General features: G+C 31.5%; 3 protein-coding genes across 3 annotated transcripts; all 3 read right to left on the bottom strand.

Moving 5' to 3' along the window:
* Positions 1-6,534: 6,534 nt before the first annotated feature.
* On the bottom strand, positions 6,535-8,766 carry LOC115719473 (uncharacterized). Its single transcript, XM_030648534.2, has 2 exons — positions 8,594-8,766; positions 6,535-7,572 (listed from the first exon to the last, which is right to left on the bottom strand). The coding sequence occupies exons 1-2, from the start codon at positions 8,605-8,607 to the stop codon at positions 6,810-6,812; spliced, it is 777 nt and encodes a 258-aa protein (XP_030504394.2). The 5' UTR covers positions 8,608-8,766; the 3' UTR covers positions 6,535-6,809.
* A 1,263-nt stretch (positions 8,767-10,029) lies between these two features.
* On the bottom strand, positions 10,030-11,229 carry LOC133034967 (vacuolar-processing enzyme beta-isozyme-like). The gene is made up of 4 exons (XM_061110546.1): positions 10,915-11,229; positions 10,640-10,829; positions 10,497-10,545; positions 10,030-10,406 (listed from the first exon to the last, which is right to left on the bottom strand). Exons 2-4 carry the CDS (start codon positions 10,648-10,650, stop codon positions 10,230-10,232), a joined length of 237 nt encoding a protein of 78 aa, XP_060966529.1. The 5' UTR covers positions 10,651-10,829; positions 10,915-11,229; the 3' UTR covers positions 10,030-10,229.
* A 2,337-nt stretch (positions 11,230-13,566) lies between these two features.
* On the bottom strand, positions 13,567-15,184 carry LOC133034316 (hexokinase-5-like). The gene is made up of 4 exons (XM_061109374.1): positions 15,084-15,184; positions 14,577-14,604; positions 14,129-14,320; positions 13,567-14,044 (listed from the first exon to the last, which is right to left on the bottom strand). The coding sequence occupies exons 1-4, from the start codon at positions 15,182-15,184 to the stop codon at positions 13,628-13,630; spliced, it is 738 nt and encodes a 245-aa protein (XP_060965357.1). The 3' UTR covers positions 13,567-13,627.
* Between the last annotated feature and the right edge of the window lie 146 nt (positions 15,185-15,330).

Raw genomic sequence — 15,330 nt, 5'->3', positions numbered from 1 at the left:
CATGTCATTTTCTATGACGCATATGATTATAATCCCGAAATTCTATTCCCAATTGATATAAATCCTCAATCTTAGAAATCTCCTACTTGTATGGGCAAATCTGACTTAGAGTTTGTATTAGTAGTGCTGGTCCAAGATAGAATTACTCATAATATTTGGTATAAATTTAAGTCTTTGACTTTAATTTTAGATTCTAAATAGAAATTTTCTTATATTTCTAATTCCAGAATACAATACAGTTACACTTTTTCAAGTGTTTAATATCCATCTTCTATTAATGGATTAAAACTGTATGGAATATGAGTTAGGTATTCTGTGACCAGGATCCACTTGAAGTATTCTAAGAACTCTTTCATGTAACTAAACCTATGTCATCAATAAACACTACCATTTTTTTTTATCTATGGCATTTGTATCTTGTTCATAGTGGATTTGACAAGGTCAATCTCTGCAAAGAGTTAATATGCCTATATCCACTGAAAGTAGTTCATTTCATTCGTAGATGGATGTACATTCAGGGGTGGATATGAGTTTTTCGTTGTATTCTTAAAACGATAACTCTAGATTATACCTTTTAGCAAGAAATTTGAAATGTTTGAAAAATTTCATTAATTTCTAGCAATGGTTAAAACCATTAAGGTAAGTGGTTAAAGATCTTGCGAACTGATAGAGGTGGAGAAATAGTTAGTAGATATGCAGTTCAAAGATCATTAAATTGATTTTTGAATTATATCCAAACTTACCTCCCCAGAAATATCGAGTTGCATATTGATGATTAGTTACTAGTCGTTGCCTAAATCCTTCTATGGTAATACAATTTCAGAATGATGTAATGGTTGGGTACTTAATGTAAATCATTACTAGATTCATGGATGACCTAATCAAAATCTTAAGAAAGGCTAGAACTGTTAACCATGGTTTGTTAGCTTTTCTAAGTGATTAGGGGTGGACCATCCCATTGTCAATAGATAAGAAAGTGTTTGTTCAAACAAATACTACTTTTCTAAGAAAATGACTAAGTCTGAAAAACAAGTAGCAAATAAAGGAGATATTTAATTCTTGATTCCAAAAGTGTTCTATCATCTTATATAACATATGATGATCCCAATCGCCTCTCGTTGTCTTGTCACAACCGAAGAGATCAATACCATTTAGTTTTCTTCGACATAATTCACGGTACCTTGTCGTAGTGGGAGAGTTTCTAGGAACTCACCTTCTTATGACTTGGGAGACACAAGTGATTAAAATCCATTGTGAGTTTAAACAAGTAATGGATTGTCAAGATAAGAAACTAATAAGAAAGCGAATAGAACTATGGTTTAATCCATTCACATGGAATAACCTAAAGTTTTCTATTACAAGGACATAAAAGGAAATTTTCGTTTATAAGTCCATTCAATGGACTGAACAAAACTTCCTGTTCCTAGTATTATAGGTTTGAGTTTATCTAAACCTATGGCTTGTGGTATACCTGGTAATTACTTACTCTAATGCAAGCAACTTAAGTAAGATGCTGAAGCATTTTCTTTCTAATGGCAATCTATAGAAGCTTCACAACTTCTTAGGCATAGATTTTATTTATCTAAGGAAAAGTCTTAACTATTCCAGAAAAGATAAAGCCATGAAAGAATTTCTTACATCAACAGTGAGAGGTCTTAGATATGCTTTTGTATGCCTTAGACCAGACACCTGCTGTTGAGTGGGAGTAATGAGTAGGTATCAGATTAATCCAGGAGAAGAACATTGGAAGACAATCAAGTAAATCTTAAGATAAAGAAGAGGAACTATATGTTAGTCTATAAGAGTGTGTTTAAAAACTCTTAGACTACACCATATCAGATTTCGAATTTGCCTTAGTGCTAGAAAAATCTTCTGATAAGATGGTGGTTACTCTGGGGGTGGAATAGTGATTTTGGAGAAGTTTAAAAACCTATCTGAAGTCTCTAGGTCTACCAGAGAGAGACTGAATGTTAAAGCTGCAGGAAAGGTACTTATTCAGTCTAAGGAAAGTTCTATACATCTTTGGCACCATTCCAAATTGCCTTAAACTACTAGTGTTAATTTCCTGATTAACCAAAAGTAGTTGCCAAAGGTATAGAATCCAGTATCCCAAGAGAGTAGACATATAGAGAGGAATTTCACATTATCAATGATTTTGTGATTAAGGAAGATTAATGGTGGAGAAAAGGTTGTGGTTAATTCAACCTTTCAGATCCTATTATGAGGAGTTTACTACTACTACACTTGATTTGTATATCAAGGTGTTGAGATTATTTGAAACGCACTTTTTTGTTTTATATTAGTGCAAGTGGGAGTTTGTTGGGTTTTATGCCCTAAATAAAACTCATTTCAATATAATCAGATTTACTTATTAATATAGATCGAAATAACATTTAATGTTGCATGGGTCACATGATTTATTTCATGATTATATGTACATAATGTATAAATTCATCCGAAACCCTTTTCACATACTTGATCCTGTTTATTGTGCCGTCAACACATTGGAAAGTAAACATGACTATGTGAATAAAGTTTCCTAGATTTATCAGACACAGGGTTTTACTGATATGATAATCTACAACAAGAGTTTACTTGCATTTGGAGAAGTGCTATGTTCTTTCCGAGCATTGGTTAAAGTAAAGCTCGAGTTGGATGCATGGAGTATGCATCGGAAGGGACCAGATATTGAACTTTGACTTAGATTTATTAAACTTACCGTAATATCTATTCAAGTCAATATCGCCTAGTTGATCCTAGATCAAATGATCTTAATCTTTGTTATGATTAGGCTCAATCTTGAAAGGCTATTCGTGTTCTTTGATTTGTTAGTTAAGCCTACTTTTAGGTCAGGGTGATACGTACATTTTGGGAACACGGTAGTTCAATTGAGTGGGAGCGCTATCATAAACATGGAATCTATAGCTTCTCTCTGGCGAATAGTAAGCAAAGGATGATCTCCTTCGAGCTTGACCAAACGAACATAAATGGTGGAGTACTCATTTCACATAAGTTGAAATATCATTTATACGGGGTCAAGTGTTTTAAGGAATAAATACATTGTAGGGTGTAACGGTAATTTAATCCCTTTACAGTGTAGATCATTCATATAGAGGATCATTGATCAAATTAGGATTATAACAATGGATAACTAATGATGTGTCTATATGGTGGAACATATAGAGCATTCTATATACTGAGAGTGCAATTCTAAGTTCTATGCGTGGATTCAACGAAGAATTAATAAGTTAGTGAATTTTAGTGTTAAATTCTTGATCTACTTATTGGAAGCTCGGTTATATAGACCCATGGTCCCCCCACTAGTTGAGATAATATTGCTTGTAAGACTCATGTAATTGGTTTTGATTAATCAATTATAATTCTCAAATTAGACTATGTCTATTTGTGAATTTTCACTAAGTAAGGGCGAAATTGTAAAGAAAGAGTTTATAGGGGCATATTTGTTAATTATGATACTTTGTATGGGTCAATTAATAAATATGATAAATGACAATATTATTTAATAATTATTTATAGTTATTAAATAGTTAGAATTGGCATTTAAATGGTTGAATTAGGAAATTGGTATTTTTGAGAAAATCAGATACAAAAGGTGTTAAAATTGCAAAATTGCAAAAAGCAAGGCCCAATCCACTAAGTGTAGGGCCAGCCACTTTTGTAGGAAATTTAAACTGATTTTTTCATTATTTTAATGTCAAATAATTCAAACCTAACCCTAGTGGAATGCTATAAATAGATAGTGAAGGCTTCAGGAAATTTACACTTAAATTTTCTATTTTTCCTTCAGAGAAAAACCTGAGCCTTCTCTCTCCCTATCTTTAGCTGCCACTTCTTCTTTCTCTTCCCTCTTGAATTTCGAAATCCTTAGTGATTAGAGTAGTGCCCACACACATCAAGCAATACCTCAATCATAGTGAGGAAGATCGTGAAGAAAGATCATCAGCAAAGGAGTTTCAGCATCAAAGATTCAGAGAAAGAGATCCAGGTTCAGATATTGATAATGCTCTGCTACAGAAAGGAATCAAGGGCTAGATATCTGAACGGAAGGAGTCATTATATTCCGCTGCACCCAATGTAAGGTTTCTTTAACTTTATATGTGTTTATTTCATCGTTTTAGAAAGTTCATATTTAGGATGTTAATAAACATACTTGTGAGTAGATCTAAGATCCTGGTAAAATAATTTCCAACAGTATATGAGAGGAGTCTGAAACGTATTTTCTCAACATTGAGACATGGAATACGTTGTGCACTGCTGATAAGGCTGGAGGCAATGCTAACCGATATGCCACTTGACCTATCTTCTCGAGAATCTCGAAAGGTCCTGTAAATCTAGGGCATAACTTGCCTCTTTTCCCGAAACGTTTAATCCCCTTCATCGGAGATACCCATAAAAACACATGTTCCCGACATTCCCAATGTCTAAAACCCGTCCCCAAACTACTAGCATACTAAGTTGTGGTTTCTACTGAGCCAAACGCCGAGTTCCAAAATACCGGGCACCGGAATTACAAAATAGGCAAGCTACTGAATACATAAATAACAGTAATAAATTATTTAAATAGCTATAAATAATTTCATAATTAATCACATTCAACTGATAATTTCCAAATTAACTAAGCGGGCTTTACAAATACCATGTTAAACCTCTTGGCCATTGTTGAATTAGAGAAAAAGAAAGTGAAGCAGATAAAAAAGAAAAAGACAGAAGAAAGAGTAATGAAAGAAAAATTGAATGAACATAGGGCAACCTTATTGCTGAGTGAATAGAGTTATTGACTATATATAGTCAATAAATATAAAGAGGATATTAGTTAGTTAGGGCCATAATTAGTTACAAATACACAACAGTTATCGTAACAAACATTACAACTAATTAACATACATAATATTTCTAACACTCTTCAACAAGCCTTTGTGACCCAAAAGAGATTGAAATAAATGGATAAGAAAATTTAATTCTATCGTATATTACAATTTTAGTTAATATTATTTTTTTGGAAAAAAAAAAATTGTTCCTTCTTTCCCAATATATTCTTAATTCTTTTTGCCACAACTGTTTTTTTTTTTTTCCTTTTTTTTATTATTTTATCAATCAAATGGTTCAAACAAGACCTACGATTCCAACATTTGTATATTTTGTTTCAAGGCATGCAAAAGTTACTGGGAGTGATTTTATTAGTTTTGCCTAGTAAATAATTAAGAAGGTTGACTTTTTATTCACAAGAATTACTCGAGAAAGCTGCACAAAATAACAAGGTGTGTTTATTAACCCAAGTAAATAAGAACACTTGGCCGTATTAATGGCTGGTCACACATGAATGCCACGCACAGTTTTAGAGCCAACTAATGCTAATTAAAGTTACCAAAGTTCTTGAGATTCCCAATAGTAGTATTAGCAAAACTAATAAAACCACAACATTTTCATCTTAAAATTCAAAAAACCCATCATCAGAATATTTCCAACGCATAATCAAAGTTCTTGGGATTTTAACAATAATTATGATTATATTTTTATATGATAATTAGTACATGTAGAGACAATTGTTTTCACTCTAAATTTTAACAAAAAAACAGTCTGGGAAATCACAAGTCAGATTTTGAATACAACAAACAAGATAAGCTTATATTATTTTGGTTCATTTCTTTCTTGAGTTGAAAGAGAATCAGCAGAGTTCATCACCACTCGCCGTTTACATTGAGAAGAGAAGCTGAACAACTCCTTCACATGCATGAGTCATGCCTCACTGATGGAAATGCAGCATAAAAAATCATGCAATAATATATCAGCATGAAATGAATGTAGCAGAAACAAACACTTGAAATAAATATATATAGATATAAATATATATAAATATATACATAGAAAAAAACACAGCATACATGAACCATGTTTTGCAACCTTTCTATTTGCAACAGCTATGTAAGTAGATGCCAACCTGTTCAGCAGCTTAAACTCAGAATAAGGTATATACAATAAATAAATAATCCTACATCAAATGATTATGCCTCACTAACTGATTCAAGTACTTTACTTTGTATGTGAGAGATACTTCAACTTAGTCAAGCCCTAGAAAAAACAAGGGAAGAGAACAGCTGAAAGTAGTTTCAGTAACGCAATTATAAACATCAACCGTACATCTCTTCCATAAGTAAAAGTAAACTTAAAAGAGAAAATATATATATATATATAAAAACCAAACAGGGACATGTAGAATCTAACTAACTAAACTCAATCAGCAGTTGCTAACAAGATACCTTAGCCAATATAAAACATAGTACTAGTAACAACTTCTGCCTATGTGCCTATACTGTATAAGGACTAAGCAACATATCTATAAATCTGCATACAGTAAATTTCTACTAAATCTTGTTCAGCATCTTAAATTGAAATTAAAATTCAACAGTGACATTAGTTTATATCCAATTCATAAGTACTTCTTAGTTCCCTATATATCATAAGATAAGATTCATCAAATTCTCAGGTCATAGTGAAAAGCAAATGAAGCAGAAATTGACACTGGCAACGGCAACATCATACAATCAAACTAAATGCAATAGCTTCTGTTGTATAATTCTAAACACCAATCCTACATATCCTCAATAGATAAAAGTCCCCAGCAAATAAAAAGTACAAACAAAAAAATAAAGATTAAAAAAAGAAAACTATATAAAAACATACTACTTCGAAATCAGGATATTACGCAAAATTCCAAACAAGGAAAATGAAACTAAAGACACAACAAGTACCAACAGGGGAAAAAATGGAAGAAAAACTCTAACAGGGAATCACCGCCCTCTTAAAAGAGCTTCATCCAACTCCTCATGCGATGATGGAAACAATTCTATATATCGACTACCAAGAGTCATTCTATCCTTTGCCATTGCTCCCTTAGAATCTTCAGCTGTTGGAAACTCAACAAATGCTTCCCCAGTTGGCCTCCCTTCTGAATTCAAGGTAAAATGAATAGAGTCTTCTATCAACATAAAATCCTTAAAAAACTCAATAATATCATCTTTGCCAGCTGAAAATGGCAATCCCCTCAACCTTAATATCCCTGTATGTTCAGCGGTATCCTTCCCTTCATCATAAGATTTAGATATTGGGACACTTCGGCGAGGAGATCCACCACGAGAATCTAAAACTTCACCAGCAATTGCCTTGTAATACTCCTGCCTCTTACTTCTGAACACTTCAACATATCGCCTGCCCATGTTCTGTCTATTCCTTTGAAGTGCAAAGTCAACTTGAAGAGGATACCCAAAAACACAGAAAGCTTCCCCCGTGAACTTTCCATTCTTGTGGACAAAGAGAACATCAACTATGTCCAGACCATGGAAGAATTCAGCCACATGAACTTCTGTACAATCAAATGGCAGACCACGAAGTTTGACCACTGGGAAAGGTGGAGGTTGGCCTACATACCCAAAAGGAGTAGGGTTGTACATAAAACTTGGACCAGGGGAAGTCCCATAAAATGAAGAGCCCTGTTCAACTACCCGCTGACGCTTTGCACCCATTTCACGCCCATCCCCACCATCAGCATAGTTACTTTATGTTCCATCAATCATCAATCAACAGCAAAAACAGTGGAAAGCATTAATAAATAGTGCTTACTCTAAAGAGATCAATAAAATGGAACTGCTGGACACTGAATTGTATCAATACACGTTCTTCTTTTTTCCATATGAAACATCTAAAACTCATAAAACAAGTGAAGGAAAAAAGGTATTCCCAAGTAAACATGAAACTTTTCTAGAGATCTAAACAATCTAAAAGATAACTTTAGAAGCAGATGACACTGATGAAAAGTACTCGTATAAATTTCAAAATAGATTATTCGTGCTCCCTCATATCAAATTGAAACGATTATAAATGAATTTATTGATACTTTTGTTTCTCTTAAACATGTGGATGTGAACAAGAAAGCAAGAAGACCACATTACAGCTGAAGCAACCATTACCACCACCACAAATAACAGATATTCGAAATGCTTCACAACTTGGTTACAGGATACGTTGGTTTTGGCTCTAAAGCACGTATGGATATTAAAAACAGACAGATTCTACAGCCACTCACTAAAGTCCATAGGATATATCACAACTCTATTCGTTTTTTCATGACTTAAAAAAAAAAAAAAAAAAAGAGCTCCCATTTCCCATGGCTATAAGGGTTTCACTTAGTTCCAAATCATCATTATTACACAACTAAACCCACTGAAATGAAAAATACTAAAATACCCACAATAATTTTAATATATGTATCCTTATGCGAAGAAATTATCCCTGAAGAAGGCCAAGACCTCCCAAAAAAAACTCGGTTAAAGTTCAATCATTTCTAAAATACCCTATATTCCCAATATTCGAATAAAAATCGATGATGAGCTAACCCAAAATTAACAACAATATATGAACTTAATTTCAACTTTAATCGTTTACAGGTGATTAATTCCAAATTAACCCTAAAAAAGTTAATACGGAAAAAACGTCACCATAATGAAAGTAAGAAATCCAAATCTGGGTACAGTTAACATCAAAGAATAAGAAAAAACGAAAAAAGAAAAAGACATACCCTCTATAGAACATTGTAGTTGTTTCAACTTTCAAGTTTGAGAAACGGGTTTGCGAAGAAAGCACCTGAGATGAGAGCTCCCTTCTAAGTGTGTATTCGTGTCTGTATTCAAAGAAAAAAAGTAAAGAGAAATTAAACTTAGTCGAATACTGTAGTTCTATCTATGGGTTTTTGCGTCAAGTCGTAGTCTCTTTATGCGAACCCCAATTTAGGCCCATTTTTTAGTAGCTTCTACGGATGTAAGGGGTGTACAGATTTTTACCACTTAATCTGACGTTTTCGTTTTTTTTTTTTTTAATTTTATTTTCTTAATTTTTTAAGTAACTTTTTGGTTACTGTGGATAAGAAATTAATTAGTTACATTTATATAAAAAAAAAATAAATAAAAAAAAAACTTTATAATTATATTATATAATGTGAGATATATTTTGGTTATCTTTAAAACTTATTTGTATAAATAGCAATTAATTTCTTATTTTTATAGTAGCTTATAATTTAAAATATATTTAAGTAATTTTAAAAACTATTTTTGAAACTAATGAGTTGACATGTAATATAACAAACTTATAAAAAAAATGTTAATTAAGATTTAAAAAAAATTATAAAACAGTAACTAATCACTATATTAGTAACCAAATAGTTTCTTTATAGAAATAGCAAAAAAAGAATATATGCTTCCTACATTTTGAAATGTTCACATTGAAAAATATATCACAATGGTACTTTTTAGAGTCAATCGAGTAACAACGTGACCGGAAATTATTTTTAAAGTTAACAAAAAGAGAGAAAGAGAAAAGATAAAAAGAGATGCTATGAAAGTTTGCTAAGAGCATATGGAGAATGTTTGTTATGTGGATTGCTTATTTAGTAAAATACAAATATATTAAACCATTGGAGATATATAGGTTCTATGATATAAAATTGTATTGACGCTATATCTTTTTTTAAAAAAATTAAAGGTAAATAAATAGTGTGACAATATTTACAGTTAATACAAATAATATATTAAATAATAATGTGTGGGATCATAATTATAGCATTTTTGAATGGTGTTATACCATTAGAGTATTTTTAAAAGTAACAACTACAAGAAATATAAGTTTTAGCTACTACAAAGTTGGTAGCAAATAATCTATATTTGGTAGCTAATACTTTTTTTGCTACCAAATTTTTTGGTAGTTGTATCTCGGTCGCTGAAAGTTTTTTCCTACCAAATGTTTGGTAGTTGATACTATTTTTTTAGCTTCTAATTTTTTGGTAGCAAATAATATTTATTCTAGTAGAAAAATTATTAGCTTTTAATATTCAATATAATTATTTTGCTACCAAAAATTGGTAGCAAAACTAATAAATTATAATGTCCAACTATTTATTACCAGTTTTTGGTAGTAAATTATATAAAATAATTATATAATTAATAATGATATGATTAATAATGGTAATAATTTCTTTTTTCTTTATATAATGAAATATATATTATAGTACAATCTTTAAGTACAACAAACTATTTTTAAAAAAAAAAAACAACAAATGGTTAAAGTTATTAAATTTGTACATGCATCAATTCATAAATATTGAGTCACATTTTTAAGTGCACACATGAGCAAATCTAGAAGTATAGCTGCATCTCTTTGGTTCACAACTTCCATAGCCATGTGTAGTTTGTTATTGTTGGGTGGGAAGTTAACAGTGGCAGGATCAAAACCTTTTGGTAGAGATAGAGCTTCTCTGCTCTTATACTTCTACTCCCATATTCCATCACATGAGATCCACCGTTGACGAAATCGTTGGCATTCGCAGTCCGTTCCTTCACCTACAGAGCAAAACACATTTGTTCATCAAACTCAGCATACAATGGAAGCAAAAATTAGTTGTTTTGAATGGCTTAGTTGTTCTCACATACCATTTCATATTGTTGTTTAATAGTTTCTCTCTTCAAATTGTGGCCCTGGCTGAAATAGAAAGTTAAGCAAGAATAAGCAAAGATCGAGTAATCTTTTGAAGAAGACTATAAATCAAGGTGTTCGTTTGTATTGGTTTGCATACCTATCCTCCATCCAAGCAACACTATATAAATCCCGATGTACTCTGGGGGTGGAGGAGGCTCCATCTCAGGACAATAGGTTCCCCAACTGTTTTCTTGTGCATTTGAAGCTGTAGTTACATAAATGTTCATATCTTTAGGCATTATACCTTCAAAAATGCTCCCACTCTCACATGCTTCCACATATATGACCTGCAATATTTAATTACAGAACACAAGTTGATTATTTCAGTTAAAATTTCAAGTAATTTCTGGAGTGAGAATTTAATAATATTACCATCTTTCTATAAGTCCCTGCTGCATGTTTCTTCTTCAAAACTTCTATGAAATCCATGCCATAAAGGAAAGGCATGTTTGGCATCCCTACAAACACAGCATGAAGTTGATAACAATGGTCAAGCTTGCTCTTGACTAACCCAAAAGCCTAATGAGCCTATTGGTTATGATGATAAATGGTTAAACTCACTTGGAATTTCTTCCAAATGGGCTTATGTCTATACTAAAGCCTCTTTGGTTTATCACAACAGTTTTGACATCAAAAATTTCGACACAAAATAACATAAAAGGAACTCTTAAGTGATTATAAGTTTGTAATTAGTTACTAAGCCAATCTAACCAAGAACTACAGGGCCTCCATGATCTGAGTAGTATATGAAGATCCTATATCATTGGGTTTGCTGTCTATAACCTTGCCACTTCCACCTTTCACTGCTTTCTTATCCCCAAGAAGTACTGCATACAGATTCTCTGTGGTCACTTGGTGACCAGTATAATCCTGCCACAATCACATTATCAATATCATTAAACTCAGTCTAGTCGTGTTCACTAAAATTAATTAAATCATAACATATATATTAAGAACTTGCACAAACCGATTCCCTATGGATGATTTTCATGAACCATTTATTAATTAAGGAGCATTGCGATTGACACATAGTTATCTCTTAATTAAAATAAAATAAATAGTGTGTAGGACCCCCAACATCCCACTTGTCCTTCCTGTGCAAATATTTGTTTATTATATTAATAATATCAGCCAAACATTCTCACAACCTGACAGCCATTATCATAATAGTCCTGATGACTCTCATTGCCACATTAATATGAATGATTATACATGCTTTATGTATTAAACATTAAGGAATATACCTTCACCACTTTGATAAACTATTATTTGACTCCCAAGGGTCAAAACGACCAGCTGCTTTTTCATTTCTAACCAAGACCAATAGTACAAGAAAAACACATAACAGAGAGACCATTGGCCATTGAAAAAAATAAAATAAAAAAATAGAAACTTTTAAGTGAGAGAGAGATTTATATATATATATATATGTATGGCAGAGAAAGAAACTTCTACCAATATTTTTTTAGACTCATTGACAACGATGGTAACTCAGCAGCATAATAGTTGTAACCTACTCATTTTTTTTCTCTTCAAAGAGATCGATTGATGTATATAAATTTATAATATATAAATAAATGTGAGAGAAATGTAGAAGAATAGAAGAGAGAAAGAGTAGTAGCATTTGTAGTTGTGAGGATGTTTTGTTGTCAGAGATGTACGTATATATTAGGTAGGTATAGAACAGAACTAAATATATAAATATATATATATAGACACAGTCATGAGTAAGTACATGATATTTTTTTACTGATTGAAAGATTTACTGATTTTAATATATATGGGAAGGTTTTAGAAATTTTAATTGTTTTATTTACTAATTTTTATTGACAATAAATTATTATACTTAAACAAACTGATACGTTATTTTCTAACTAACTAACCTATTTTAAAGCTAGATATTAGGATGAATTTGAATTTGAATAACAATAAAATTGCCAGATGAAAAAAAAAAGAAGAATAAAAAAGAGATTATATATCATTAAAATATTTAAGATATTTATATTTAAAAATAATAAAACCCTAAATAAAACCTAAATATCTCCCCATATATAGTTCTGTCGATCTATCCTTCCTTCTGTCAATATATTTCTGCCAAAAAAAATAGAACTCATCCGAAACCTCAATATCTATATCTATATATTATTATGAAAAGTAAAGATTTTTGGATTGAAGAGCTTTGAAAAACAAGGACTGAAAGACAAAAAGGTATAATGTATATTTATATGTTTAGATTAGATATAGTAATGTATGTATGATATGTGTGGATACTGATTGAAATTTATGATGAATAACATAAATTTCTTTATAATAGGTGTGTGAGGCCATTTTTGAAGGAAAATTTCCAAATCGAGGCAATTGGAGGACTTGATCACAATAAGGTATATTGTTTGTTTATTTAAATGTTTTGATAAATGGATACTGTTTTTTTTTTTTTTTGATACTGTGTAGACTATATACAAATAATTTTTATTTTTTTTTTGAAAAAAAAATTTGCAATCTTATAATTAGTTAACACACATTATTCCAATAAAAATGACCTAATTTTTCTCAAGTGAAAGATTGAATAACTATACTAAATATGCATCTTTCAATATGGAATCAAAAACTAAATATCTTCGAAAACTAAACAGCATGTAACCAATATAAGACCACAAGAAAAACTAGACTAACATTTTTCTTATAATTTAATTTCAGGACAAACACATAATTAAATATATTTATAATCAAACACATATAAACATTTTTTATGGCATTGTCACAGTAATAAAAAACAGATTTGCATTAATGCAGTCATATATATGTAATATCAAAAATAACTAAAAGAGAGGGATATGGTCTATAAATAATATTATAAATTTTAACATATTCTCACCTTGTTTAGGGAAAAGCCTACTTTTGGTGATTACTATCAAGAATCTTAGAAATAAAAAAAAGGACTCTCTTGGTAAAATTGGTGTATCCCTAAAAAAAACTAGTCACCAAACCTAAAACATACATTGGCATACTATATATATATATATATATGTTTATATGAAATTTTAATATTGCAATATAACAGAAATATATTCCTTTCTAAATATTATTATGAATCAATTAAGTCATTAAACTTACAAGAATGTTGACCTTTCCTTGGAAAATTAATGAAACAGCTTTCATAAGTTTTTCTCTTTGATCTCTTTGTGAAACATTGAACACTGAACCAGTTACCTTGAAACCCTTCTATTTCCACTCTTCCAAACACACTTCTCCAAATCACTTTCCTTGCGACAACACGTGTGACAACTATCATGAAAGCAAAATAGTAATAAAGAAAACGAGTCATGTTAGAATCAAATAGAATGCATATCACCATAAGGGTCCCAGAAGAAATCGATAATTGCTTCACAGGAAATGAAAAGGTAAAGCCCAGCTCCCTTTGCCTACCTGGTGCAGGGTGAAAACCCTCACCTTCTTCAGAAACAAACTTTGCAAGTGTTGCGGCTATAAAGTCAAATAAACCCTGAAATATTTGAACATTTTTCTTAGTTTAAAGCCAATGTAACAAGCTTAGACCTTAATACATTTGCTGAATCAAATTACTAACCTCTGAAGATCCAGTCATCACATCAGGTGGAATTGAAACCTCATCAAATTCTTGTCTAACAACATGGTGATCTTTACCACCTAGCTGTACGCGTAGCACGCGGAAATTAGTACCATCGAGATCTAAAGCATAGAATAGACCTTTCTCATCACTGAAAATAAGAAAAAATTCAATTAAAATGAGCAAAAACAACTAACCAATTTACAATAACAAAAAAAGTGAAGCAGGTAATCAATATCACAAACTTGGTGTTAAAATAGCCACCAAGATATTTTCCAGACATCATGATAACAAGCAAAATACCTCATTTTTTACATGTATAAAAGAAATCCTGGTCTATATAAATAGACAAGTAATCAATGAATAGCACGACAAATTCATACAAAATCCAAATTCAAAAGGAAATTTATACAATCTAGACTCAGGATCAAACGAAACAGTAAAAAACAGTTAGAAAGCTATAACGGCCAGCAAGACTAGATAACATAGAAAACAAAAACAAAAACAAAAACTATACGAGAAAAACAAAAGGAGACCTCACCAAAACACGAGCGAAAGAAAGCATAAAAAAAAGTCCCAGTATCTCAATCAAATAAAATTAATAACGGCACAAAAGCTTAGCAGATAATAGAGTCTTCACAAACATATATATATTACTAGTAGTGGCAGCTAATGTTTTTACAATCTTTGCAACTTATTAGTCAGCAAAAGAAATTTACCCTTTCGATTTGGATACTGTTTATACCACTTGGACAGAAAACAAAAATAAAATAAACGAAAAAAAAAATTGTACGAGTAACATAGACAATAAAAAATTGTAGAGAATATTAATCTCCATTTATGAAACACTAAATACAAATTGAACAGAAATTCAAGAAATGGAGATCTGAACTTGAAGGCAGAAAGAAAATAACAATAGATAAATTATTTAAAGACAAAACAAAAGACATCAAACCCATATATAGATGAGCGGATAGAACTTGTAGGCAGCGTCATTGTCGTTTGCAAGGAAGGAGCTATCGTCGTCGACTGTGAGTAGGGGAGAAGCTGCGCCATCATCGTCTGCGAATGGGGGAGTTGGAGTCATCTTCTGCGAGTCGTCTATTGTCGTCGACTCTTCTGGGCTTGGTCAGAGATGAGCGGATAGAACTGGAGAGTGATACGATAGAGGTAAGTACTGGATCTGATCCCTGAGAGAGTGC

Source organism: Cannabis sativa, chromosome 2, assembly GCF_029168945.1.
Source record: "Cannabis sativa cultivar Pink pepper isolate KNU-18-1 chromosome 2, ASM2916894v1, whole genome shotgun sequence".
NCBI lineage: Eukaryota > Viridiplantae > Streptophyta > Magnoliopsida > Rosales > Cannabaceae > Cannabis > Cannabis sativa.
Note: the sequence above shows the minus strand (reverse complement) of the source record. Positions and strands in the feature narration are given on the sequence as shown.

What these genes read in the sequence shown, in the direction of transcription:
- LOC133034967 (XM_061110546.1), bottom strand. An exon ending in TTAAACAACAATATGAAATG is followed by an intron (nt 10,407 to 10,496) that starts GTATGTGAGAAC and finishes TTTGCTCTGTAG; the next exon opens with GTGAAGGAACGGACTGCGAA.
- LOC133034316 (XM_061109374.1), bottom strand. Translation starts at nt 15,184, where the DNA reads ATGGCGCAGCTTCTCCCCTACTCACAGTCGACGACGATAGCTCCTTCC. An exon ending in GCCGTTATAGCTTTCTAACT is followed by an intron (nt 14,321 to 14,576) that starts GTTTTTTACTGT and finishes TAAATTGGTTAG; the next exon opens with TTGTTTTTGCTCATTTTAAT. An exon ending in TGATGACTGGATCTTCAGAG is followed by an intron (nt 14,045 to 14,128) that starts GTTAGTAATTTG and finishes CAAATATTTCAG; the next exon opens with GGTTTATTTGACTTTATAGC.